This window comes from Schistocerca cancellata, chromosome 9, assembly GCF_023864275.1.
Source record: "Schistocerca cancellata isolate TAMUIC-IGC-003103 chromosome 9, iqSchCanc2.1, whole genome shotgun sequence".
NCBI lineage: Eukaryota > Metazoa > Arthropoda > Insecta > Orthoptera > Acrididae > Schistocerca > Schistocerca cancellata.
This window is the reverse complement of record NC_064634.1, coordinates 144,869,437-144,897,208: the sequence shown is the minus strand read 5'-3', so window position 1 is coordinate 144,897,208 and position 27,772 is coordinate 144,869,437. Positions and strand designations below refer to the sequence as shown.

At 43.0% G+C, this 27,772-nt stretch overlaps 1 protein-coding gene across 1 annotated transcript in view; it reads left to right on the top strand.

Annotated features, from left to right (window-relative positions):
* Positions 1 to 27,772, top strand: part of LOC126101239 (zinc finger protein 239-like) — a 129,584-nt gene that overhangs the window by 25,666 nt on the left and 76,146 nt on the right. Inside the window, exon 3 of the mRNA XM_049911927.1 lies at positions 26,231 to 26,400. Within this exon, the coding sequence (XP_049767884.1) occupies positions 26,231 to 26,400 (170 nt within the window). The remainder of the gene's footprint in view (positions 1 to 26,230; positions 26,401 to 27,772) is intronic.

The window sequence follows — 27,772 nt, the reverse complement described above, 5'->3', positions numbered from 1 at the left end:
AGGCGTTCGGTGAACAGAGGACAGTCAGCAAATGCTGCACAATCTCCTTGCTATCTCGATCGCCTGATCTCTCGTCCTTTTACCTGTGGGGCTGACTGAAGGGTCAGATGCACTCAAATATCTCTCAAACACTGGAAGGGCTACAACAGAACATTGAAAACGCTGTTCGTGCTATCCCTCAGGCAGAGCTGCTTAGCGACTCTCACTGTCAGTGGAGGCCATTCCCAGCATCTTCCCTGAAGTTCATTAACAAGGGTCAATCTGCGTCATTCACATTGTAAATGTTTCCCGGGCCAGTTTTATTTTGGACACCTTGCAGATAGCAAGACAGTGTACCTCGAACAATGAGACTAAAATATGAAGAGGCCAGATCATGCGTAAACCATACGTTTATTCTTATTTATAAGAGCGCATCTCATGGTAAGTTTTCGAGAGTGTTCTGAATAAAGTCCCTGTAACTTATGAACCTACTGTACAGCGCGGTACAGTTCCACGCCTTCTATGAATGAATGCAACACCCCGCCATCTAAGATACAATGGATACAATGAGGCTAATGCCTGCCTAGAATGCATGCATTGAACTTGGATTATATCTGGAAAACTGTTGAACGTAAACTTTCGTTAATAATTCGAAATCCATTTCGGACATATGCTTATACGAACATTCGTTCTTTTTTTGGTGCAAGAAAACTAGATGTGGCCGAGCGGTTCTAGGCACTTCAGTCTGGAACCGCGCGACCGCCACGGACGCAGGTTCGAATCCTGCTTCGGGCATGGATGTGTGTGATGTCCTTAGGTTAGTCAGGTTTAAGTAGTTCTAAGTTCTAGGGGTTGATGACCTCAGATGTTAAGTCCCATAGTGCTCAGAGCCATTTGAACCATTTTTTTGCAAGAAAACTGTCCACAAAGCATGCAAAAATATTTTTGAATCCCTCTGTGTATACGCGGTAAAGTCAGGAAGTAAAGGCATTTTCTAAGCACCACAGGTTGACCGCACTGACCCAACAATGACATGTCTTACCGTCATTGTTGTCCTTGAGCATTACTTGCGTTGGTTCGGTGATTATCTCTACGTGTTGTGATTTTCAGGCATTTAATTATGTGTGTCATTTTATGCACCGAGGAAAAAAGAGATCGGAGCGATTCCTTTTCTGAACTCTGAAAGGACTACACTTGCGGAGAATATTTGCGGATCATAAATCCACTATGGCAATAGCTGTCTTAGTAAACGAAATATTTGCGAGCGGATAAATCACCTTAAAAGTGGATGTATTTCTGCAAAGGACAGCAGTATATGCAGGGTCATACTCTAAGAAAACGAACACAAACACTGAGACAACAGTGACATTGTTGTGTCAGAACTGATGATAAATGTTCAAATGTGTATGAGATCTTATGGGACTTAACTGCTAAGGTCATCAGTCCCTAAGCTTACACACTACTTAAGCTAAGTTACCCTAAGGACAGACACACACACCCATGCCCGAGGGAGGACTCGAACCTCCGCCGGGACCAACCGCACAGTCCATGACTGCAGCGCCGCTGACCGCTCGGCTAATCCCGCGCGGCAACTGATGATACTGCGCATGATCTGAATGTCTGTAGTCGTCCATGAATCTTTAAATCATCGCAAAATTTGTGCGCTTTGGCTACTATATCAACTGACAAATACGATCAGAAACTTTTGGAAGTGCGGAAATCACGTGTTAGGCGTTTCAAAGAGGAAGGAGAAGTTGTTATATGTCGCATAATAACTACTGATAAGACGTGTGTCCATTACTACGAACCACAAAGTAAGCGGTAGAGGGTGTTGCGAATAGATAGATCTTCGCCTACAACAAGAAAAGGCGTAAGCCAAGTTTCCTGCATTAAAGTTCACGGTAACAGCGTTTAGGCATATGAAAGGTGCACTACTGGTGCATTATACACCTAACGGTCGAACATTGTATGACTGCTACCGTGAGCTACAGCAAAATTTAAATCCATAACTCTAAATGAAAAGGGGTGATTTTGTTTCGCGATTATGCCCGCTCTCACACAGCTGGCAGACATTTCCATTTATTCGAAATATTGAGATGCTGATGCTACCACCAGTCAGTACGATGAAGGAACACCTGTGTGTATTCATGTTTTATATATACACTGAAGCGCCAAAGAAACTGGTACAGGCATGCGTATTCAAATACAGAGATATGTAAACAGGCAGAATACGGCGCTGCGGTCGGCAACGCCTATATAAGACAACAAGTGTCTGGCATAGTTGTTAGATCGGTTACTGCTGCTATAACGGCAAGTTATCAAGATTTAAGTGAGTTTGAACGTGGTGTTATAGTCGGCGCACGAGCGATGGAACACAGCATCTCCGAGGTAGCGATGAAGTGGGGATTTTCCTCTACGACCGTTTCACCAGTGTACCGTGAATATCAGGAATCCGGTAAAGCATCAAATCTCCGACATTGTTGCGGCCTGAAATACACTCCTGGAAATTGAAATAAGAACACCGTGAATTCATTGTCCCAGGAAGGGGAAACTTTATTGACACATTCCTGGGGTCAGATACATCACATGATCACACTGACAGAACCACAGGCACATAGACACAGGCAACAGAGCATGCACAATGTCGGCACTAGTACAGTGTATATCCACCTTTCGCAGCAATGCAGGCTGCTATTCTCCCATGGAGACGATCGTAGAGATGCTGGATGTAGTCCTGTGGAACGGCTTGCCATGCCATTTCCACCTGGCGCCTCAGTTGGACCAGCGTTCGTGCTGGACGTGCAGACCGCGTGAGACGACGCTTCATCCAGTCCCAAACATGCTCAATGGGGGACAGATCCGGAGATCTTGCTGGCCAGGGTAGTTGACTTACACCTTCTAGAGCACGTTGGGTGGCACGGGATACATGTGGACGTGCATTGTCCTGTTGGAACAGCAGGTTCCCTTGCCGGTCTAGGAATGGTAGAACGATGGGTTCGATGACGGTTTGGATGTACCGTGCACTATTCAGTGTCCCCTCGACGATCACCAGTGGTGTACGGCCAGTGTAGGAGATCGCTCCCCACACCATGATGCCGGGTGTTGGCCCTGTGTGCCTCGGTCGTATGCAGTCCTGATTGTGGCGCTCACCTGCACGGCGCCAAACACGCATACGATCATCATTGGCACTAAGGCAGAAGCGACTCTCATCGCTGAAGACGACACGTCTCCATTCGTCCCTCCATTCACGCCTGTCGCGACACCACTGGAGGCGGGCTGCACGATGTTGGGGCGTGAGCGGAAGACGGCCTAACGGTGTGCGGGACCGTAGCCCAGCTTCATGGAGACGGTTGCGAATGGTCCTCGCCGATACCCCAGGAGCAACAGTGTCCCTAATTTGCTGGGAAGTGGCGGTGCGGTCCCCTACGGCACTGCGTAGGATCCTACGGTCTTGGCGTGCATCCGTGCGTCGCTGCGGTCCGGTCCCAGGTCGACGGGCACGTGCACCTTCCGCCGACCACTGGCGACAACATCGATGTACTGTGGAGACCTCACGCCCCACGTGTTGAGCAATTCGGCGGTACGTCCACCCGGCCTCCCGCATGCCCACTATACGCCCTCGCTCAAAGTCCGTCAACTGCACATACGGTTCACGTCCACGCTGTCGCGGCATGCTACCAGTGTTAAAGACTGCGATGGAGCTCCGTATGCCACGGCAAACTGGCTGACACGGACGGCGGCGGTGCACAAATGCTGCGCAGCTAGCGCCATTCGACGGCCAACACCGCGGTTCCTGGTGTGTCCGCTGTGCCGTGCGTGTGATCATTGCTTGTACAGCCCTCTCGCAGTGTCCGGAGCAAGTATGGTGGGTCTGACACACCGGTGTCAATGTGTTCTTTTTTCCATTTCCAGGAGTGTAGATCCTGCAAGAACGACGACTGAAGAGACTCGTTCAACATGACAGAAGTGCAGCCCTTCCCCAAATTGCTGTGGATTTCAGTGCTGGGCCATCAGCAACTGTCAGCGTGCGAACAATTCAACGAAACGTCATCGATGTGGGCTTTCGGAGCCGCAGGCCCACTCGTGTACCCCCCATGACTATACGACACGAAGCTTTACGCCTCGCCTGGGACCGTCAACACCGACTATCGACCGGTGATGACTGGAAACACGATGTCTGGTCGAACGTCTCGTTTCAAATAGAATCGATCGGATAGACGTGTACGGGTATGGAGACAACCTCATGACTCCATGGACCCTGCATGTCAGCAGGGAACTGTTCAAGATGGTGGAGGCTCTCTAATGCTGTGGGGCGTGTGCAGTTGGAGTGATATGGGACCCCTGATACGTCTAGTACGGCTCCGACAAGTGACACGTACGTACGCATCCTGTCTGATCACCTGTACCCATTCATGTCTTTTGTGCACTCCGGCGGTCTCGGTCAATTTTAGCAGGACAATGCGACGCACCACTCTTCCAGAAATGTTACAGAGTGGCTCCAGAAACACTCTTCTAAGTTAACACTCTTCCGATGGCCACCAAACTCCCTGAAATGGGCTTTCGCGGTTTGTTAATACCATCCAAGGGTTAATGACGGAAGGTGTGGACCAAAGGGATTTGAGGCATTTCATTCACTGTTTATTTTTTTACAACACACTTCTTTATTAATAACATTGATAATACTTTTAAACGGATACAACACAACAGGCCTTGTAAATCGCCTAACTGCATAAGTGAACTACTAAAAATAATCGTTAATATGTTTAGGAACACAATAAACTTCAACTCACAAATAGCATTCAGTTGTTTACTAATTAATTAAATGTCTGTTCAAAGCAATTTCCCCACATAATCAACACACCTTGAAACCAGAACTGAATACACTTCCTTGCTATTAAATGTGTGCATAAGTTAATGGCCATACATAGTAACCTCTGAACAACAATTCAATTGACTTAAAAAAACACCACCACCTAAACATGTTTACAGAATTATGGGAAAGAAATGCATATAACCTTCTATTTAGCAAATGAACCACTTTCGGCCTGAGCCACCAACAACGTAAGTCGTTCTCATTACCCACATAGAGCCACTCCGAGGTACTGGAAACAAAACATAAGTCTTCCACGTGTACACCAAAGGCACGGTTTCCCAGACTGCAAGCCGTAAGAAACCAGACAACACGCTCCCGCCACCAAGTACAGGAAGGCGTCGGGCTAGTAAACAACGCCCGCTACGGTGGGCGGGCGCGACTACGTAACTGCTTGCCACAGTGGGTCGGTTCCTCCCGCAGCCTCTGCGAAGACCGGTGGCGAAATTAATGAAATTAGCACCACCTGTGACACAAAGGGCAAGCAACTCACCAACGTAATAAGGACATAAATTATTTGCATATACAATGTGTCCAAAACAGCTGTCTATCCACTACTTCCAGCACCTCAGAGGACACCATTTAACACAGTGAATTCAGAGTCATCTAAACATACCGCGCAATCTGCGCAAAACGACACAAACTTCCTGCATGAGCGCACTACGCTTAAAATAAGGAGTATTAACTTAACACAACATACAACTTCTAAATCTCCGGGTGACTGGCCTTGACTCGTGAAATGGATCTACCAACACATCATCATGGCCAATAAACCGCCTCCGCTCTCCACTTGCGAGGCACAAATAGGATATGTCCTGCAACACACTGATTAAAATATCTAAGACAGTGTTCGTTACAAGATTAACACTCAATGTCACAGGGAAACATTAATCAGAAACAGACATCGGTTCGTAACAATAAACGCATAAATTACGTGGCTTAAAAACACAACCAAGTCAGTGGCACACAAGAAGGTCAGTAATAGTAAGGCCCTTTATCATTTTCCCATTCAGAGGGGCGTAAAACAATAACACTTAAGCAGAGAAGCATGAATGCATTTGAGCAATTCAGTGACTGACAAGAACTAAGTTTTTAAATGCAGAACACAAGTCCTCACAGGATAAACGCGGCCTTGCGGTCAAGCGTCCAAAGCACACTGCTCAATAAATACACCACAATGGCAAGCACACTCAGTAATCGCCAGAACTATGGACACTGAGAACAAAATGCTGCTTATATCCAAACCAACTGTACTCGAAATGGCATCACATCAGTCACAGAGCCATAGAGACGAGAATGTAGTCACTAGAAGCAAACGGTAAATCCATCATGAACAAGGAAGCAGCATGTTCCCGACAGCATCGGCGCCTCTACCCACCAAGTCCGCCGCAAACGCCCCGTGTCAAACTTTCCTCTTGCCACCACACACGGCGTTGGCAGACACGGCTTCACGCTCCGCGCACTACCGCCTATCTCACTGTTTCTGCTCGCCCTCCAAAATCCAACTACTCGACTGTCACAGGTGCTTCGCCGACTTCCCCCACGAGGGGGCGCCACTTCTCCCTTTCCTCCGCGATACAGCGATAATATTATACGCGGTACGTTCGATAGATCAAACCCGAGCCGCCACGGCTCACTCCCCAGGCATGAACATTATTGAGCATATCTGATATGCCTTGCAACGTGCTGTTCAGAAGAGCTCTCTAAGCCCTCGTACTCTTGCGGATTTATGGAAGGTCCTGCAGCATTCATGGTGTTAGTTCCCTCTAGCACTACTTCAGACACTAGTCGAGTCCATGCCACGTCGTGTTGTGGCACTTCTGCGTGCTCGCGTGGCTCTACACGACTTTAGGCAGGTGTACCAGTTTATTTGTCTCTTCAGAGTATAATTAAGACGAGGACGGCCCACGATCTCTTCAGTGTGGAGGCACAGCTATCTCGAGATCTTACGGGAATAGGAGAAATGTAACGAGTAATGAGGATAATGGGCAAGTTTTGAATTTGGGTCTTACGGGAGGCCTGCTACGGTATTCCGTGCAGTTTCGATGATCACTGTGTCCGGATTGGGCAGTGGGCATTGCATCTGTCTAGTAAGCAGGAGACCCGGGTTCGAACCCCATTCCAGCACAAATTTTCAACTTCCGCCATCGATCTAATCGATACCAGCTCACAGCCATTGTCTGTAATTCCTTTATGCCTCAATTCAAGTTTCAGTTGGCTGACGACGTGGAGAGTGTGGCTCAAGAGTGGATGTGCACAGTAGCACAATGCTTCTCCCGGAGCGGAATTAGAAATCGGATCAAAACATTAACCAGATGCATAGGTGGATGACTTGCAATGTTGTTTTCCCAATAACAAGCTTTCTTAAACAACAGTTTTAACTTTTTTGGAAACACTTTTCTTGCCTTTGCGTATCTGCATTTCATATCCTCTCTACTTCAGCCATCGTAAGCTATTAAGCAATTCTTATCTACTACATTCAGCGTGTCATTTCTTAATTTAATTCTATCGGCGTCACCTGATTTATTTCAACTATCATCATTACTGCTGTTTTACTTTTGTTGATATTCACCCTAAAATCTATCTCTGTGTATTCCGTTCAACTGCTCTTACGAGTTCTTTGCCGTCTCGTACAGAATTACAATGTCATCTTCAAACCGCAAAGCTCTTTTCTTTCTTCTTCTTCTTCACTCCGAACTTTAATTCTCTTTCGAAATTTCTCCTTGGTTTCGTTTACTGCTTACACGATGTACAGCTTGAAACACATTGGGGATATGCTACAACCCCTGTCTCACTCCCTTTTCAGCCTCTGCTTCCCTTGGATGTCTTTTGACTCTTATAACTGCCGTCTGGTTTCTGTACTAGTAGTAAATAGCCTTTCGCTCCCTGTATTTTACCCCTGCTACCTTCAGAATTTCGAAGAAAATATTCCATTCAACAGTATAAAAAGCTTTCAGTAAGTCTACAAATGCTATAAATGTAGGATTGTCTTTCGTTAAGATATGTTCTAAGAGAAGTCGCAGCGACAGTACTGCCTTGTGTGTTCCTACATTTCTCCGGAACCAAAACTTATCATCCATGAGCTGGGATTCTACCAGTTTTCCCCATTCTGCCGTAAATAATTCCTGTGAATATTTACAACCATGGCTTACAAAACTGATGGTTCGACAGTATTCACATTTACCTTCTTTGGAATTGGTATTATAATATTATTCCTGAAGTCCGAGGGTATTTCGCCAGTCTCATATATCTTGCACACCTGGTATAGGTATTTTGTCATTGGTGGCTCTCGCAAAGATCTCAGTAATTCTTTGGCAATGTCGAAGCCAGACAAAATAAAACATGGCCACAAATTATTTTAAGCTTTTCTTGACAACTTACACCAAACAACAAAGAAATCATCCAGCTTCAAAAGACAGCTAAAGGCATATCTACTCAGACAACAGTAAGGACTACGATTGAACCTGTAGGCACTCGTTACCCTTACACATCCTTCTTCCCAACCAGATCTTCCTCTTTTCCTAATATTCTTAGCTGGTGTAGTCTCCTTAAATTCTTTTTCCAAGAACTCGCTATATCAGAAAACATATACAACGTACACCTGTAGATTAATTTTACATCTACCACTATCATTGTTGTTGTTGATGTCATTTTGGATGTAATTTTCACTCTGCAGTAGAGTGTGCGCTAGTTTGGAACCTCCGGGTAGGTTAAAACTGTGTCCCGGACCAAGATTCAAACTCGGAACATTTGCTTTCGCGGGCAAGTGATCCACCGACTAAGCTACCCAGGCACGAGTCACAAACTTTCCTCACGGGTTTACTTCCCCCAGTACTTCGCCTCCTACCTTCCGACCTTCACAGAAGCTCTTCTGGGAAACTAGTAAGACGAGCACTCCTGGAAGAAAGGATATAGCGGAGACTTGGCTTAGCCACAGCCAGGAAAATGTTTCCAGAATGAAATTCTTGCTCTGTAGCGGAGTGTATTCTGATATGATACTTCCGGGCAGATGAAAACTGTTTGGCGGACCGAGAGTCGAACTCGGGATATTTACCTTTCGTGGGCATGTGTTCTAACGCCTGAGCTACCCAGGCACAACTCATGACCCCTCCTCACAGTTTTACGAAAATTGGAAAGTAGGAGACGAAGTACTGGCGGAAGCAAAGCTGTGAGGACTAGTCGTAAATCATGCCTGGTAGTTCAGTCGGTTCGAGCGAGGCTCTAAGGTTCCCGTCCCAGATGAACGTGCTTCCTCTTTCACATCGTTGCTGAACGGAGAAATCGTAAGAGGCGACTCATCACGCCAGTTATTGAGGAGGCCTGCAACGTGCAGAGATACAAACCGCCATCTCCCTTGTCATCACAGATTATTACCGCGCTCTTTATCTGGCCGGTCAACGGCCTGACAATGACATTGAAGGCGTCCTGCACGACCTGCCACCTTCGGGTAGGGCACAAGTAGACGACACATTCTTGCAGGCCATCACGCTGAAGGAACTCTGCGTGGCCTTGTCGCGGGGCGCCAGAAACAAATCCCCTGCACCTGATGGTTTTCCGCCTGAATTTGTAGCACCTTTTCTGACCTGACGGGGTAAGTTCGGCGACATATGTGCTGTGAACCCCCGGATCCGGACTTTTGCGTCCCCCTCGAATTTTTTGAGGGCCAACACCGGAGGGTGCAGATCACAAGACTTAACGCTCGCTGACGTTAGTGAATTTGCACCGCAAGCTGTTCGCACGCCTACTTGGAGCTCTCCTCCTCGCTACTGTCAAGGGTGTCACTCACACAGACCAAATATGTCCTGGAGGTGGCAGTAATACACACTCGTCGTTACGCTCCTATAGAGATGTGGTGGCGCTAATGTCGGCGTGTTATTTAGAAGGCGCCGTCATGGCGGTTGACCTAGATCACGCATTCGATCGAGCTGAGCACAGTTTCTTGCAGGCCGTCTTAGAGAATATGGGTCTGCCCCCGGTATCGGCAGGTGTAGTTCTCCGTCTCATCCGCAGGGCCGGTTCCACGGTCTTGGTCAAAGGCTACCGCTCGCCAGCATTCACTATTGAGAGCTCAGTGCGACGAGGCTGCCCTCTGTCAGCCTTTCTCTTCGCCGTCGCCCTCGAGCCTGCTCTTCCTGGTCTACGATAACGTTTGGAGTGCATTCACCTGCGCAACGTCCATTTTAAATGTGTCTGCGTGCACTGGGTAGTTTCCTTGGCGCGGTCGGCAGAAGATATATGTACGGTGACCGCGTGACTTCAGCGCTAAGGTGAGATGACCAGGAGCCGTAACAACCTGCGGAAGTCGTACTGCATGGATGTGAGCAGAGGATTGAATATCAATACGCCAGTGCCCATTACCAAGGTCCCATCGATGAAATGTTTGGGAGAGACATTCCATGGGAACGTGCAGCGTACGGCAGAAGTTACATATCGCAGACAATATGATCCGCAAGCAAGTTCATCTCCATACCTTTAGAACGCTTGATTGATCATGCGGGCACATTTTGTGAACGTCTATCTCGCCCAGAAACTTAATCATTACACGCACGTTCTCTCAGTGCCCGCTTCGCAGGTTGCCAAGTTCCAGGCGGCCTTTCGTTATTTCGTCAAGTGCTAGAGACACTGGCGTTACCTACACATGCTGGCGGCTTTGGAATGACAAACGTGGAAAATAGGGCGTGCTCTCTTCCTGCGGACGATGCGCTACGTGCCTCGGACAAGGACACCCTCACTGGCACACTGATTGAGGAGGTGGCGCCTCAATCCCTCTAGCTGCCAATTCCTGTAGGACATATCATTCCGCCACTATGTCACATTCGCACCTATCTGTCGACATGAATTATCTGTTGGATGTCCTACCGACCGCGCTGGTGCCTGGAACCAAGGACTTCTTCCGCTACTTTCAGTAGATACTAACTGCCATCGTGAATGAATGCCGACATCCGGCGGCTGGCTGCAAATTTTGGAACTTTGTGGTAAGGTCCTATCGGACCAAACTGCTGAGGCCATCGGTCCCTAAGCTTACACACTACTTAACCTAACTTAAACTTACGCCAAGGACGACACACACACCCATGCCCGAGTGAGGAATCGAACCTCTGACGGGGGGAGCGGCGCGGACCGTGACAAGACGCCCGAGACCGGGTGGCTACCCTGTGTGTGTGTGTGTGGGGGGGGGGGGGGGGGTGCTGGCTGCAAGCGGCTGTGCAGTAACATACGGACGCCTCAGTCCGTAGAGTCCACCGAACTGCTCCATCCTGACGTCACTTACTACCCTCATACCCTCATGCCAAGGTGTGGGTTAAAGGTACGGCGTTGTCACACTTTTTTAATGGGTTGTTAGATTTTTGGCACTACTTAAGGAGCAACTTCACGGCTTTAAGGTGCAACGTGTTGTCTGGTTTCCTCTTTGGGAATTACTTTGGGTCGTCGTTTATATATCCTCCAGTGAATTAGGGTGTACTGGGTGTGAGAAGAGATTGAAGCTATAGCAAAGAATGGCATGACGTGAGACATCAACAGTAATTATCCGATGTTTAACCCTCAATAAACGAGAAGGCGCTCTGGACATCATACTGTCTCGCTACTGTGGACAATCCCGGTGGAAAAACAAAATAAATAAAAATACGTAAAAACTAAAATATACAAAAATAATTGTACCTTTTCGTCTCTCTCGCTTTCTTTTAACAAAACGATTGGAGGCACGTTTTGTTTTTGTTCATGAGCGGAACCTGAAGTGGTGGCAGCAGTCCGTCCTAGTTAGCTTTTAGTGTGCAAGTGGTTGGGGCATTAGTTATTGTTTTTGTTAATAGATTAGATAGGGTTTGGGGCAAAGGGTGGGGGGTGGGGGGGGTGGGGGGGGGGGTAGTATGGGTGTTAGGGCCAACGCCTGAAAAGAGAACAAAAAATAGTCGGTAGAGCACTTGCCGGTGAAAGCCACGGGTCACTAGTTCGAGTCTCGCTCTGACACACAGTTTTAATCTGCAAGAACGTTTCATTAATGTCATTATTATTTTTTTTACAATCGTATTGACCATCTAGGATCACATAACAACTTCAATTCCTCTTCTTCCTTTGTTGTTGTTTCTAATTTTTCCAGTATTCTTTATTTTCTCCCCATGAAGTCTCTTCCTTTCTTCTGTCCATGTTGTTTCCAGCTTTTTATTTCTTCTGCTTTGAAAGCCTTCCAAATTTAGTATTTTATTTTTAAAACGGTGTCTTTTTGCTGTTTCTGATTCTTTGATGTTGTTTCTTTCTAGATCTTTCCTTACTTATGTAATCCATGTTATTGTCGCTTTCTTCTTCCAGAAATATAGGAGCATTTGTTTTGTTAGTCTGTTTCCATCCATTCGGTAGAGGTGTCCGAAAAAGGTTAATCTTCGTTTGGCCATAACTTCAGATATTTTTGTAGGTCTCCTCGTTACTTCTTATTTTCCAACCATCTGCAGTTTTTATTGCACCCATTATTTTTCTAATAATCCTTCTTTCCAGTACCTCTAGTCTGTTCATATTATAGTTCATCGTTAGACATTCAGATCCATACAAGCATTCTGGTAGTATCACTGTGGTGTAGCGTTTTACTTTTGTTTTTTTAGATATACATTTGTTGTTGTAAATATTTTTGGTAAAACCATATGCTCTTTGCATTTTGTTAATTCTTACATCTATTGCACATTTTTCTAGTCCATTCTGTTGTACAGTCTCTCAAAGATATTTAAATTTATTTATTAGCTCTATTTTACCTATTTGTGTTTCTATGAATTTTGGCGTATGTTTTATATTTGTCGGCTGAAAGCAAGGGGAAAATACGGCCGTAACTTTTCCCGAGGGCATGCAGCTTTACTGTATGATTAAATGATGATGGCGTCCTCTTGGGTAAAATATTCCGGAGGTAAAATAGTCCCCCATTCGGATCTCCGGGCGGGGACTGCTCAAGAGGATGTCGTTATCAGGAGAAAGAAAACTGCCGTTCTACGGATCGGAGCGTGGAATGTCAGATCCCTTAATCGGGTAGGTAGGTTAGAAAATTTAAAAAGAGAAATGGATAGGTTAAAGTTAGATATAGTGGGAATTAGTGAAGTTCGGTGGCAGGAGGAACAAGACTTCTGGTCAGGTGACTACAGGGTTATAAACACAAAGTCAAATAGGGGTAATGCAGAAGTAGGTTTAATAATGAATAGGAAAATAGGAATGCGGGTAAGCTACTACAAACAGCATAGTGAACGCATTATTGTGGCCAAGATAGATACGAAGCCCACACCTACTACAGTAGTACAAGTTTATATGCCCACTAGCTCTGCAGATGACGAAGAAATTGAAGCAATGTATGATGAAATATAAGAAATTATTCAGATAGTGAAGGGAGACGAAAATTTAATAGTCATGGGTGACTGGAATTCGAGTGTAGGAAAAGGGAGAGAAGGAAACGTAGTAGGTGAATATGGATTGGGCCTAAGAAATGAAAGAGGAAGCCGCCTGGTAGAATTTTGCACAGAGCACAACTTAATCATAGCTAACACTTGGTTTAAGAATCATGATAGAAGGTTGTATACATGGAAGAACCCTGGAGATACGAAAAGGTATCAGATAGATTATATAATGGTAAGACAGAGATTTAGGAACCAGGTTTTAAATTAGAAGACATTCCCAGGGGCAGATGTGGACTCTGACCACAATCTATTGGTTATGAACTGTAGATTAAAACTGAAGAAACTGCAAAAAGGTGGGAATTTAAGGAGATGGGACCTGGATAAACTGAAAGAACCAGAGGTTGTACAGAGTTACAGGGAGAGCATAAGGGAACAATTGACAGGAATAGGGAAAAGAAATACAGTAGAAGAAGAATGGGTAGCTTTGAGGGATGAAGTAGTGAAGGCAGCAGAGGATCAAGTAGGTAAAAAGACAAGGGCTAGTACAAATCCTTGGGTAACAGAAGAAATATTGAATTTAATTGATGAAAGGAGAAAATATAAAAAGGCAGTAAATGAAGCAGGCAAAAAGGAATACAAACGTCTCAAAAATGAGATCGACAGGAAGTGCAAAATGGCTAAGCAGGCATGGCTAGAGGACAAATGTAAGGATGTAGAGGCTTATCTCACTAGGGGTAAGATAAATACTGCCTATAGGAAAATTAAAGAGACCTTTGGAGATAAGAGAACCACTTGTATGAACATCAAGAGCTCAGATGGAAACCCAGTTCTAAGCAAAGAAGGGAAAGCAGAAAGGTGGAAGGAGTATATAGAGGGTCTATACAAGGGAGATGCACTTGAGGACAATATTATGGAAATTGAAGAGGATGTAGATGAAGATGAAATGGGAGATACGATACTGCGTGAAGAGTTTGACAGAGCACTGAAAGACCTGAGTCGAAACAAAGCCCCCGGAGTAGACAACATTCCATTGGAACTACTGACGGCCTTGGGAGAGCCAGTCCTGACAAAACTCTACCATCTGGTGAGCAAGATGTATGAGACAGGCGAAATACCCTCAGACTTCAAGAAGAATATAATAATTCCAATCCCAAAGAAAGCAGGTGTTGACAGATGTGAAAATTACCGAACAATCAGTTTAATAAGCCACAGCTGCAAAGTACTAACACGAATTCTTTACAGACGAATGGAAAAACTAGTAGAAGCCGACCTCGGGGAAGATCAGTTTGGATTACGTAGAAATACTGGAACTTATCTTAGAAGAAAGATTAAGGAAAGGCAACCCTACGTTTCTAGCATTTGTAGACTTAGAGAAAGCTTTTGACAATGTTGACTGGAATACTCTCTTTCAAATTCTAAAGGTGGCAGGGGTAAAATACAAGGAGCGAAAGGCTATTTACAATTTGTACAGAAACCAGATGGCAGTTATAAGAGTCGAGGGACATGAAAGGGAAGCAATGGTTGGGAAGGGAGTAAGACAGGGTTGTAGCCTCTCCCCGATGTTATTCAATCTGTATATTGAGCAAGCAGTAAAGGAAACAAAAGAAAAATTTGGAGTAGGTATTAAAATCCATGGAGAAGAAATAAAAACTTTGGGGTTCGCCGATGACATTGTAATTCTGTCAGAGATAGCAAAGGGAAGAGCAGTTGAACGGAATGGATGGTGTCTTGAAGAGAGAATATAAGATGAACATCAACAAAAGCAAAAGGAGGATAATGGAATGTAGTCGAATTAAGTCGGGTGATGCTGAGGGAATTAGATGAGAAAATGAGACACTTAAAGTAGTAAAGGAGTTTTGCTATTTGGGGAGCAAAATAACTGATGATGGTCGAAGTAGATAGGATATAAAATGTAGACTGGCAATGGCAAGGAAAGCGTTTCTGAAGAAGAGAAATTTGTTAACATCGAGTATAGATTTAAGTGTCAGGAAGTCATTTCTGAAAGTATTTGTATGGAGTGTAGCCATGTATGGAAGTGAAACATGGACGGTAAATAGTTTGGACAAGAAGAGAATAGAAGCTTTTGAAATGTGGTGCTACAGAAGAATGCTGAAGATTAGATGAGTAGATCACATAACTAATGAGGAAGTATTGAGTAGGATTGGGGAGAAGAGAAGTTTGTGGCACAACTTGACCAGAAGAAGGGATCGGTTGGTAGGACATGTTCTGAGGCATCAAGGGATCACCAATTTAGTATTGGAGGGCAGCGTGGAGGGTAAAAATCGTAGGGGGAGACCAAGAGATGAATACACTAAGCAGATTCAAAAGGATGTAGGTTGCAGTAGGTACTGGGAGATGAAGAAGCTTGCACAGGATAGAGTAGCATGGAGAGCTGCATCAAACCAGTCTCAGGACTGAAGACCACAACAACAACAACAACATGAATTTTGTTTCTTCAGCTGAAATTTTGAGACCAGTTCTATTTGCTATTTTTCCCAGAAGGTTTATCTGAATAACTGCTTCTGTCAGGTTTTCTGAAAGTATTGCAAAATCATCCGCAAAAGCCAAGCAGTTTACCTTGATTCCATTTGTTTTCCTTCCCAGGGTTATTGGTTCAATTTTGTGATTTTTTTAGCTCTGATTTCCAGATCCTTACAATTTTTTCTAGAACACGATTGAGCAGTAAAGGAGATAAACCATCACCTTGTCTAACACTAGTTTTTAATTCAAATGGCTGAGATACTTCTCCCATAAATTTGACTTTAGATATTGTACCTGTTAGTGTTTCACGAATTATATTTGCTAATTTTGATTTAACAGCAAATTCTCTAATGACCTTATCTAATGTTTCTCTGTCTATACAATCATATGCTTCCTTCAAAACAATAAATTACACTATTATTGGTTTGCTGGTTAACATTCTATGGGGAATTATTGAATTTAAGTTAAAAATTTGTTCTGCACAGGATCTTACCTTTCGAAAACCACCCTGATATTCTCCCAGTTGTTTGTCTAAAGTATCTACAACTCCTTTCAGGAGAATTTTTATAATATTTTGTATGCCACTGGCAGAAGTGGTTCTCCTCTGTAATGACTGACATTTTGTTTGTCTCCCTTTTAGGGTAGCAGGTGGATGAATGCTGTTTTCCATTCAACTGGAATCTTTTCAGTTTTCCAAATGTTCTCAAGAAGCAGTTGTAGGTCTTTTATGATATTTGGTTCTGACCACTTCAGTAATTTTACTGTAATGGAGTCTTCACCACCTGCTTTATTGTTTTTGAGTGTTTTGATGGCTTCATGAATTTCTAACTCAGTTGGTGGAACATCTTCCTCTAGATTTTGCGGTATCACTGGAAATTCTAATTTATCTGTTGGAACTGGATGTTTAACAACTTTCAAAAAATTTTACGAAAATTTCACAATTTTCATTGTTATTTAATCCCATTTTGCCATTTCCATCTTTGAAACAAATACTTGGTGCCTGATATCCTTGAAGTACATGTTTAAAAATTTGGTAAAAATTTCTAGTATTATTTTTGGTGAAATTTTCTTCTATTTCAATAAGCTGAAAATTTTCAAAGTTTATTTTTATTTTCCGGATTATTTTTGATGTGTCTTTTCTTTGTTGTCTGAATTGTTCAAAGTCTTTCTCTTTTTTCCAACATATCCATTTTCTCCATTTTTGAGCTCGTTTTATTAGTACTTCTTCACACTCCTCATTCCACCATGTCTTCTTTTTATTCTTGGCCAATCATAAAGTTATCTCTGCTGCTTGAGTTATTTGCATCTGGAATTCACGCCAATCACCTTCTTTACTTGTCTCAATTTCTTCTCTAAATTCTTCTGTATTTTCTTTTGTAATATTAGCTGTAGTGGTGTTGTATCTGATCACTTTCTTGATCACCTTTCTTGTTTTAGATGGGAGAAATTTTGTTTTAATCTCAGAGAGATAATGATCTGAGTCGAATTCCCCATTTGTGAATATTTTAACACTCATAATTTCTGTGATTTACCTTTTAGATGTGGCTACGTGATCCAGTTGAAATTCACCTAGGTTTGGGTTTGGATGTCTCCAAGTTTTGGCCTTTCTTGGTAGTTTGCGGAAATGTGTGGACATGAGTTTTAACTGGAACATTTTATATTGATTAGTCTTTCACCATGTCTGTTTCTTCTTGATTGTGCTGGATATTCACCAATCCTAAATTTCTTTTCCCTCCCAGTTTGCGCATTGAAGTCATCAAGAAGTATTTTAACGTTCTTTTTAGATATGATAGAAATTTCAGATTCTAAAAGATCCGAGAATTGATTTACTTTCTACAGATTTCTTGTGTTGCCTGCATTTATAGGTGCATGACAGTTTATGTGGGTGTAACTTTTATTCTTGCACTTTATTGTTAACATGGATATTCGTTCTGAATTCGATCTAAATTCTGTTACACTGTCTACGATTTTTTTGTTTACATAAATTGCTCTTACGGACATCAGCATGTTTTTTATTACTCTCACTGCTGGTTTCCCTTTACAAATTCTATAATGTTGTGTATCAATTACATTTTCATCTAAGAATCGTGTTTCCTGGACTGCTATAATTTGTATATCGTTCTTCTACAGAAATAATTCTAATTCCTTCCCAATTTTTGGAAGAGAATTTACATTTAATGTTCTAAAGTAGTACTTCTTCTTGAACTGAAACTTGGGAGGTTTTTCAATATATTCCATCTCTTCTTCATCGCAAATGTTGGAACTCCCCAGAACCCTAGGTCCCATTGCATTACATGATGTAATGGCGGATTCCTCATCACAGCTACCACCTGGGGTAGAGCATCCATTGTGCGAACTTTCCATTTTGCAAACTTGAAGCTGTAAATTGTAAAGAGTAGGGAATCCAAAATCATTCCCAAATTCCCAAAGTAAGAGCAGGTTGTTTGCCTGGAATATTACTTATTCAGCCGCCGCTAACATGTGTAACAGACGCTGTCGGTGTACCGCTATTAACATGTGGAACAGTCATGCCCTCTGTTCACTTTGGCCTTGGACAAGAGGCTGCCTCTTCCGCCAGCTCCACCGTACCAAAGTCCACCTTCTCCACCTTCGTTGCTGTTGAGGTCTTCACCATATCCCTGGCAAGGGGCCCTCACGAGGTACTATCACCCGGGCCAGGTGAGCCAAGGTGTTTTAACAAGGTGTTACTCCTCCCCCTCCTCCTTTCTCAACCAGGCTTGGGACCAGCTATGGTGAAGTCATTATTATTATTATTATTTCTTTCCTTTCTCAGACGTTATGTCTGGTTAAAAATTAAAAGTGACGCGGACATTGATGAAGCATGACTTCCTTTTAACTGTACGGTATATGTTACATTGCATTTAGGAACTTTCGGGTAATTGCACATGTGTCAATAATTACAGATTTCTGTAGTTGTATATATATGTTTGGATGTAGCTGTATTGCGTTTATGTACTGGTGTATATTGTGTGGTATGACTCCTGCAGTTGATAGTATAATTGGTATAATGTCAACTTTATCCTGATCCACATGTCCTTGACTTCCTCAGCCAGCTGGATGTATTTTTCAATTTTTTCTCCTGTTTTCTTCTGTATATTCGATGTATTGTGTATGGATATTTCGATTAGTTCTGTTAATTTCTTCTTTTTATTGGTGAGTATGATGTCAGGTTTGTTATGTGGTGTTGTTTTATCTGTTATAATGGTTCTGTTCCAGTATAATTTGTATTCATCCTTCTCCAGTACATTTTGTGGTGCATACTTGTATGTGGGAACGTGTTGTTTTATTAGTTTAAGTTGTATGGCAAATTGTTGATGTATTATTTTTGCTACATTGTCATGTCTTCTGGGGTATTCTGTATTTGCTAGTATTGTACATCCGCTTGTGATGTGATCTACTGTCTCTATTCGTTGTTTGCAAAGTCTGCATTTAAATGTTGTGGCACTGGGATCTTTAATAATATGCTTGCTGTAATATCTGGTATTTATTGTTTGATCCTGTATTGCAATCATAAATCCTTCCATCTCACTGTATATATTGCCTTTTCTTAGCCATGTGTTGGATGCATCTTGATCGATGTGTGGCTGTGTTAGATGATACGGGTGCTTGCCATGTAGTGTTTTCTTTTTCCAATTTACTTTCTTCGTATCCGTTGATGTTATGTGATCTAAAGGGTTGTAGAAGCGGTTATGAAATTGCAATGGTGTAGCCGATATATTTATATGAGTGATTGCTTTGTGTATTTTGCTAGTTTCTGCTCCTTCTAGAAAGAATTTTCTTAAATTGTCTACCTGTCCATAATGTAGGTTTTTTATGTCGATAAATCCCCTTCCTCCTTCCTTTCTGCTTAATGTGAATCTTTCTGTTGCTGAATGTATTTGATGTATTTTATATTTGTGGCATTATGATCGTGTAAGTGTATTCAGTGCTTCTAGGTTTGTGTTACTCCATTTCACTACTCCAAATGAGAAGGTCAATATTGGTATAGCATAAGTATTTATAGCTTTTTTCTTGTTTCTTGCTGTAAATTCTGTTTTCAGTGTTTTTTAGTCTTTGTTTATATTTTCTTTTAGTTCTTCTTTATTATTTGTATTATCTATTCCTATTTTTTGTCTGTATCCTAGATATTTATAAGCATCTGTTTTTTCCATCGCTTCTATGCAGTCGCTGTGGTTATCCAATATGTAACCTTCTTGTTTAGTGTGTTTTCCCTTGACTATGCTATTTTTCTTTCATTTGTCTGTTCAAAAAGCCGTATTTATATCATTGCTGAATACTTCTGTTATCTTTGGTAATTGGTTGAGTTGTTGATTTGTTGTTGCCAATAGTTTTAGATCATCCATGTATAGCAAATGTGTGATTTTATGTTGGTATGTTCCAGTAATGTTGTATCCATAATTTGTATTATTTAGCATGTTGGATAGTGGATTCAGAGCAAGGTAGAACCAGAAAGGACTTAATGAGTCTCCTTGGTATATTCCACGCTGTATTGGCTGTGACCTGATATTATTTGAATTTGTTTGGATATTAAGTGTGGTTTTCCAATTTTTCATTACTATGTTTAAGAACTGTATCAATTTAGGATCTACTTTGTATATTTCCAATATTTGTAGTAACCATGAGTGGGGTACACTATCAAAAGCTTTTTGGTAATCAATGTGTGCGTAGTGTAGCGACCTTTGTTTAGTTTTAGCTTGATATGTCACCTCTGCATCTATTATCAGTTGCGCTTTACATCCTCGTGCTCCTTTGCAACAGCCTTTTTGTTCTTCATTTATAATTTTGTTCTGTGTTGTGTGTGTCATTAATTTCTGTGTAATGACTGAAGTTAATATTTTGTATATTGTTGATAGGCTTGCTATAGGGCGATATTTTGCTGGGTTTGCTGTGTCTGCTTGATATTTTGGTTTCAGATAAGTTATTCCATGTGTAAGTGTATCAGGGAATGTGTATGGGTCTGCAATGTAACTGTTAAATAATTTAGTTAGATGTGAATGTGCTGAGGTGAACTTCTTTAGCCAGAAATTTGCTATTTTATCTTTTCCAGGGGCTTTCCAATTGTGAGTAGAATTAATTGCTCAGGTGACTTCATGTTGCAAAATTATCACTTAAGGCATTTGTGGCATCATCTTGTATGTGTCTGTTTCAGCTTGTATCCACCGTGTATTCCTTTTATGTTGTACTGGGTTTGACCACATGTTGCTCCAGAAGTGTTCCATGTCTCTTATGTTTGGTGGATTGTCTATTTTAATGTGTGTGTTATTTATTGTCTGGTAAAATTTCTTTTGGTTTGTGTTGAATGTCTGGTTTTATTTCCTTCTATTTTCACTTTTTTTGTATCTTCTAAGTCGTTTGGCCAATGCTTGTAATTTCTGCTTCTTTTCATCTAATTGCTCTATCGCTTCTTGTTGTGAGATTTTACCTAACCTTTTTCGTTTTTTGTCTGATATTTCATTTCTTATAAATTGTGTTAGCTGTCCGATGTCTTTTCTCAGTTTTTCTATTCTGATCTGTAGCCTGTGTTGCCATGCTGGTTTTGTGGGTTTCTTCTGTGTGTTGGTTGGTTCTGATCTCTGCCTAGTGTGTATATTTAGTGTATTGAGTGCTCCTATATAAACCAGTAGTTGTAACTCTTCCATAGTTGTATTTTCATTTATTTTGTTGTGTATGATTGTGTTGATAGTTGTTATTGTTGTTTCTACTTGTGGGTTGTTTGGTGGTCTATGCAAGAATGGTCTAATGTCTGTATTTGTGTCTTTGTATTCTATATATGTCAGCTGAAATTTTTCTTCTATATCTAACATGTGTGTCACTTCATGTTCTATTTGTGCTTGTTCTGGTGGCTGTTTTAAGATTTCGTTTTCCTCTGATTGTTTAATTGATGCGTGTTGTTCTTTGTTTGTTTGCTCTGGGGTGTTTGAGTCCATTACTGTATTTTCTTCTTCTGATTGCACATTATTTTGTTCCAGTATTTGTTGTGCTTCCTGTTTGATGTTTTCTAATTCTGACTGAGGTATCCTGTTATTTTTGATTATTACACGGATCTAATCAGCTAGTCGTTGTTCTGTTAAAAAATTTAATTCTGGGTATCTGGTAATAAATTTTGTGTATACTTGTGATCTGTATCCGTTTGTGTTGGTTCCTGAGTTTGTCGCTTGGTAATAACAGAACATGAGGTGTCAGTTATTATTATTATTATTATTATTATTATTATTATTATTATTGCTATTATCAATATTACTGACAGCAGCTGCAGTAGTACAAGTGTCATTGCAATCTGAGACACTCAGATTATTTTGTCATATTTAATTTGTTATTGCTTACGTAACGATGATGTAAGAAAGGTACTGTATGCGCAAAACCCTGGTCCTATGTAGGAGACGAACTGATGGCCATAATCGGAACAGGTTACATAAATAATTGAAGATAAAACATTACATAACTATCCAAAACGAATTTGAGCTCCGGAAAAATACAAATTTTCTGTTTTGCACATATTAAAGCTTCCAGACCAACCTGCGTATTTCGAGATTGCCAGTGGTTTCTGAATGAAGTGGTATCGCGACATCTGTGCTCTCTGGTTTTCATTTCTGGCTCAGCTTATAATGGTATATGAAGTCACAGAACTCGAGCCTTTACGCATCAGAATAGGCCAATCAGTACATTGACCAGCTGTTCCATAAAGTTGTCATTTCAGTCTGGTGAGCAGTTTCTTGGGCACATTTATTTCTATCTGTCAGTAGCTTTCGAGAGGTATCATTCCACCGTAAATTGTCTTTCTGGACTTTTGGCGCCGATTAGTCCAAAAATTGGATCGCCGTATTTCAGAATGGCAGTACGTTTGTTGTTCGACGTACGAAGAAAGAATGATGCAGATGCTTCAATTCTTATTCGTAATCTTTATTGCTGCTTGCGAATCTTGAGGGAATTTTTCATAACTAATGTCGACTGGCAAAAAGCCTTCACGAATAATTTAACACCCAGCGTGATATAATCCATACGGTGAAAGCACAGCCCTGACAGTTAAAGTGGGCTGCTTTGCGCGCCTTCTACGACCAATCACATGACGCTATTTTGTTTACATATCTGTGACAACGCCTGAGTGTGATTTTATGCGCTTATATACGCTCGTTCAAGCAAATACTGCATACTCTCCATACCCTCGCTCAAGGGGCTTCCACTAACTCCCCCTCCCTGACGATGCCCTCATCCCCTCCATCTACCCCTCCTACCAACTTTGATCCTCCCCTTTCACCCCCTGTGTTTTTTCCCAAGGGCACCCTCTCTCCCTTCTCTCCCTCCTCCCTTCCTCCCTCCCTCCTTACCCCAGGCTTCCTCTACCCCCCCTACCTTCTGTCCTCCCCCTCCCATCTCCTCTGCCACTGACATCTACACCCTCCCCTCTCCCTCCTCCGCCACCTTTTCCCCTTTTGGCAGGTCCCCGGACACGTACACGTACAGTGAACATTTGCGCGCCGGAGGTCGTCGCCAGTGTTTGTGTGTGCCATCGTGTTAGTGATTCAGTGTTTCGCCGTTTGTGCTCCTTCGTTCATGTGTGTCGTTTCCGTCGTCTCTGTTAGTGTCAGAGTACTGAACGTTTTTTATTTGGACACTGCACCTGTGAACGACTTCTTGTATTTTAACTTTGTGTGTCTACTGTTGTTTATTCACCGTGTTGTTTCGTTTTTCGATGTCTCCTCTTGTACTGAATATATTATCTGTGGCCGAAGAGCGGCGTAGTTTTGCCGCTGCCGGCCTACCTTGTTTGAGGTTTCAGAATGACAATAAAGAAAAAAAAACAAGTACTGCAGTAGTCCTTAATCTCCGCCTCGAGAAATCCATCGCGTAGGTCCCCTGGAAGCACGCAGAAGTGCCGCAACACGACGTGGCATGGACTCGACTGATGTTTGAAGTAGTGCTAGAGGGAATTTGCACCATGAATCCTGCAGGGCTGTCCATAAATCCGTAATAGTACGGGGGAGGGGGGATGAAGGTCTGAACAGCACATTCCAGATATGCTCAATGATGTTCATGTCTGGGGAGTTTGGTGGCCAGCGGAAATGTTGAAACTCAGAAGAGTGCTCCTGGAGACACTCTGTAGCAATTCTGGACGTGTGGGGTGTCGCATTGCCCTGCGGGAATTGCCCAAGTCCGTCGGAATGCACAGTGTACATGAATAGATGCAGGTGGGTCAGACATGATACTTATGTACGTGTCACCTGTCAGAGCCATACTAGACATATCAGGGGTCCCATATGACTCCAACTACACACGCCCACACCATTATAGAGCCTCCACCATCTTGAACAGGCCCCTGCTGATACGCAGGGTCGATGGATTCATGAGGTTGTGCCCATACCCGTACATGTCCATCTACTCGATACAATTTGAAGCGAAACATGTCCGACGAAGCAACATTTTCCAGTCATCAACAGTCAGTTGTCGGCGTTGACGAGCCCCGGCAAGGTGTAAAGCTTCGTGCCGTGCAGTCATTAAGGGTAGACGAGTGGGCCTTCGACTCCAAAAGCCCATTTCGATGCTGTTTCGTTGACTGGTTCGCACGATGACACTTGTTGATGGCCCAACATTGAAGTCTGCTACAATTTGTTATCTTGTTCTCTTGCATAGGCGTTGCCGACCGCAGTCCTATATTCCGTCTGTTTACGTATATCTGTATTTGGATACGCAACCCAATGGCAGAGTCTTTGGCGCTTCAGTGTGTATGATAGGATAGCATTTTATCATCGCTTTCCTCTGCTTCTTATCGGCACCGACAACTGAAATGCGAAGTAACCTACACCTCCTTTTCACTAGACCGCCTCAGTTTCCTCTCCCACTTCTCCTACGAGTTCGATGTTTCGGCCTCTCTGGTAGGATGTTCTGGATTGTTTTAATGTCCTCGGTATCTGACTCCCGTAAACCAACATATCCGTAAGGCAACATTTCATCCGTAAGGCAGCATCTCATCCACGCAATATTCCGAGGCGTGTGAACACCAGTAAACCCTGAAGAAGGTCCTGGCAAAGTTTTCAAAACATCAGACTTGCGGAAAAAGTGGAAGAGAGAAATGGCGTCGCTAAGTCACGTAGGATATTTTGCTTTAATTGTCAAAGACCACGAAAGCTTAGAGCTTACACAAGAGGAAACACGGTCCCACACACTAGATCTCACAGTGATCCACATAACATGTTACGCTCAAGACACAGCATTCACGCCTTACACGAAAACATCCGCCAAAGGGTACAAGTACAGAAATCGTTTGTGCTTCAGGTTACCGAAGCTCTAGGAGACATCACACTATTCAGTGACGTACAACGTCCACAGCTCCTACTTTTAAACCTGAAATACGTGGTGTAGAAAAATGTGGAAAAGCCTAAAACGTAACACCTTACCATGCCTAATACGCTGTAGGAAATCCGTTGCCATTCAAAACAGCTTCCAGTAGTCTCGAAATGGGTAAATATGGGTCCCATATGATTCTCAAGGAAATCGTATACCATTCTTCGACAAAACATTGTCAATTTTAGATAACTAAGGTGGAGATGGATAGCGATAACGCAGCAAATTTGTGTCAGTTTTAGGTAACGATGGTGGAGGTGATAGCGACAACACACTCTTCTCTCTAACGTAGCCCACAAAGGCTCAAATAACACTGAGAGCTGGTGACAGTGGTGACCAGGGGAGATACGACAATTCGTCCTCTTGCTCACGAAATCAGTCCCTGACAATTCCAGATGTATGAACAGGGGCCCTGTCGTCTTGGAACACAGCACTGGGAACTAAACATTGTACCATAGGCATACTACCAACTAATGTTCTTCCATTGCTCCATAGTCCACGTTTCATGGCTTCAGCACTACGTTTTCCTGTTGCGGACATTTGCATCACTGATGAGTGGACTAATTCCAACTCGCCGTTCAATTTCCTGCTAATGGATTTAACTTCTGGTTTTTTTGGTGCTGACAGGGTTCGCGAATGCAACATTCAGTTCTGCAGTGACTTTTGCATCTGTCGTCCTCTTATTTTTGGTGAGAATGCCTTCGATGTGGTGCCTCTCGAAACACAAAAAAATTATCAAAACTAGACATGACTGTCTTAATGGGATTTCCGCGATCGTTCATTAAACAAAAATATGGCATTTCAGTCTTTGATCGCTATTTTTTATTTTCAATGACCGGTTTCGGGTTAGCTGCCCATCTTCAGATCCGAAGATTTTATTTTACCAAAAAAGTTAGGCTGCCTTAGTCACGGAGCACCATACGAGCACCAACACTATACCCACATTCGAAATCACTTAGCTGTGACATAACGCACTGTCAACTACACAGAACACTTTTCTAACCATGACCACTTGCAACGTTTCGAGGACATAGCATGCAGGCTTGGCTAGGATTCGAATTTACATTGAAGCACCCATTTCTCGAGGTGTTGCCATATTTTTGTCCAACCCCTGTATGTATTTCGATGCCCATCCTGTTTCTGCATGCTGCAATATTGTAATATGTTGCAGGTGAGAAACCACACGTGTGCGAGGTGTGTGGCAAGGGGTTCTCGACGTCCAGTTCTCTCAACACGCACAGGCGCATACATAGTGGAGAGAAGCCGCACCAATGCCAGGTCTGTGGCAAGAGGTTCACCGCCAGCTCCAACCTCTACTACCACCGCATGACGCATTTCAAGGTCAGTAGATAGCTCCTGCCAGCGAAAGAACATTTGGCTGTCGGTTCTTGCACATAGCCACTGAGAACGCTGAATGCAGCGCGTGATTCCTTTACTACGTCACAGAAACCACTTTTGTTCTTCCAATATGTCATTTACAGGGTGACAATTATTGAACTATATGAAATAAAATCGTCATAACTTCTGAACGGTTTGCGTTAGGAACTTTCAAACTGCATGGTTGGCCACGGGACATGGTGGGAATTAGTATGCGCATTGTTCTTTGGTTTAGCGACGAAGCCCACTTTCATTTGGATGGGTTCTTCAATAAGCATAATTGGCGCATTTTGGGGACTGAGAATCCGCATTTCGAGATCGAGAAGTCCCTTCACCCTCAACTGGTGACTGTCTGGTGTGCTATGACCAGTCACGCAATAATCAGTGTGATGTTACTTGACGGCACGGTGATTACCGAACGGTGCTAGAAGGTTTTGGAAGATGATTTCATCCCCATTATCCAAAGTGACCCCGATTTCGACAAGATGTGGTTCATGCAAGATCTCGACTCCACCGAAGCAGGAGAGCCTTTGATGTTCTGGAGGAGCACATTGGGGACCGCATCCTGGCTCTAGGATACCCAGAAGCCACTGGCATGGGCCTCATTTGCCACCATAATCTCTGGATCTGAACACATGTGACTCCTTTTTGTGGGGCTGTATTAAAGACAAGGTGTATAGCAATAATCCCAAAACCATATCTGTGCTGAAAACAGCCATTCAAGAGGTCATCGATGTTCGGACATTTCAGTGGGTCATGCAGAATTTCGCTATTCGTCTGCGCCACCTCATCCCCAATGATGGCAGGCAGATCGAACATGTCTTAACCTAAATCAAGATATCTGTAGTGACGTTTACAAGTTGAAGTAGGTGTGCGCACTCGGTAGTTTGTAACTAATTCATGTTTTTTTTCATATAGTTCAATAATTGTCGCCCTGTCTATACAGGGTAACGATTGAACAGCTGCTCATTAACGAAGTTTCGACGAAGATGGCGTATGAATAGGATTCTGACGAGTTCCATGTGTCGTACGATTAATAGATGTGAAGTGGGAAGAAACAAGGGCTAACCAGAAAGTAACACGTTTTGAAATAAAAAATTAATAATATGGAAAAACCTAATTTTATTATATAGATTTTATAGGTACGCTCCTAAGCTATTTTTCTACAAAACCGCCTTTCAAATTAAGGCACTTATCATATCGTGGCACAAGTTCGGCATCAGTATCAAAGCATTGTGTAGAGTGCCATGTCTTCATTGATGGAAAGAGGTGGTAGTCGCTCGGTGCCAAATCGGGGCTGTATGGTGGATGATCAAACACCTCCGATCTAAAACCC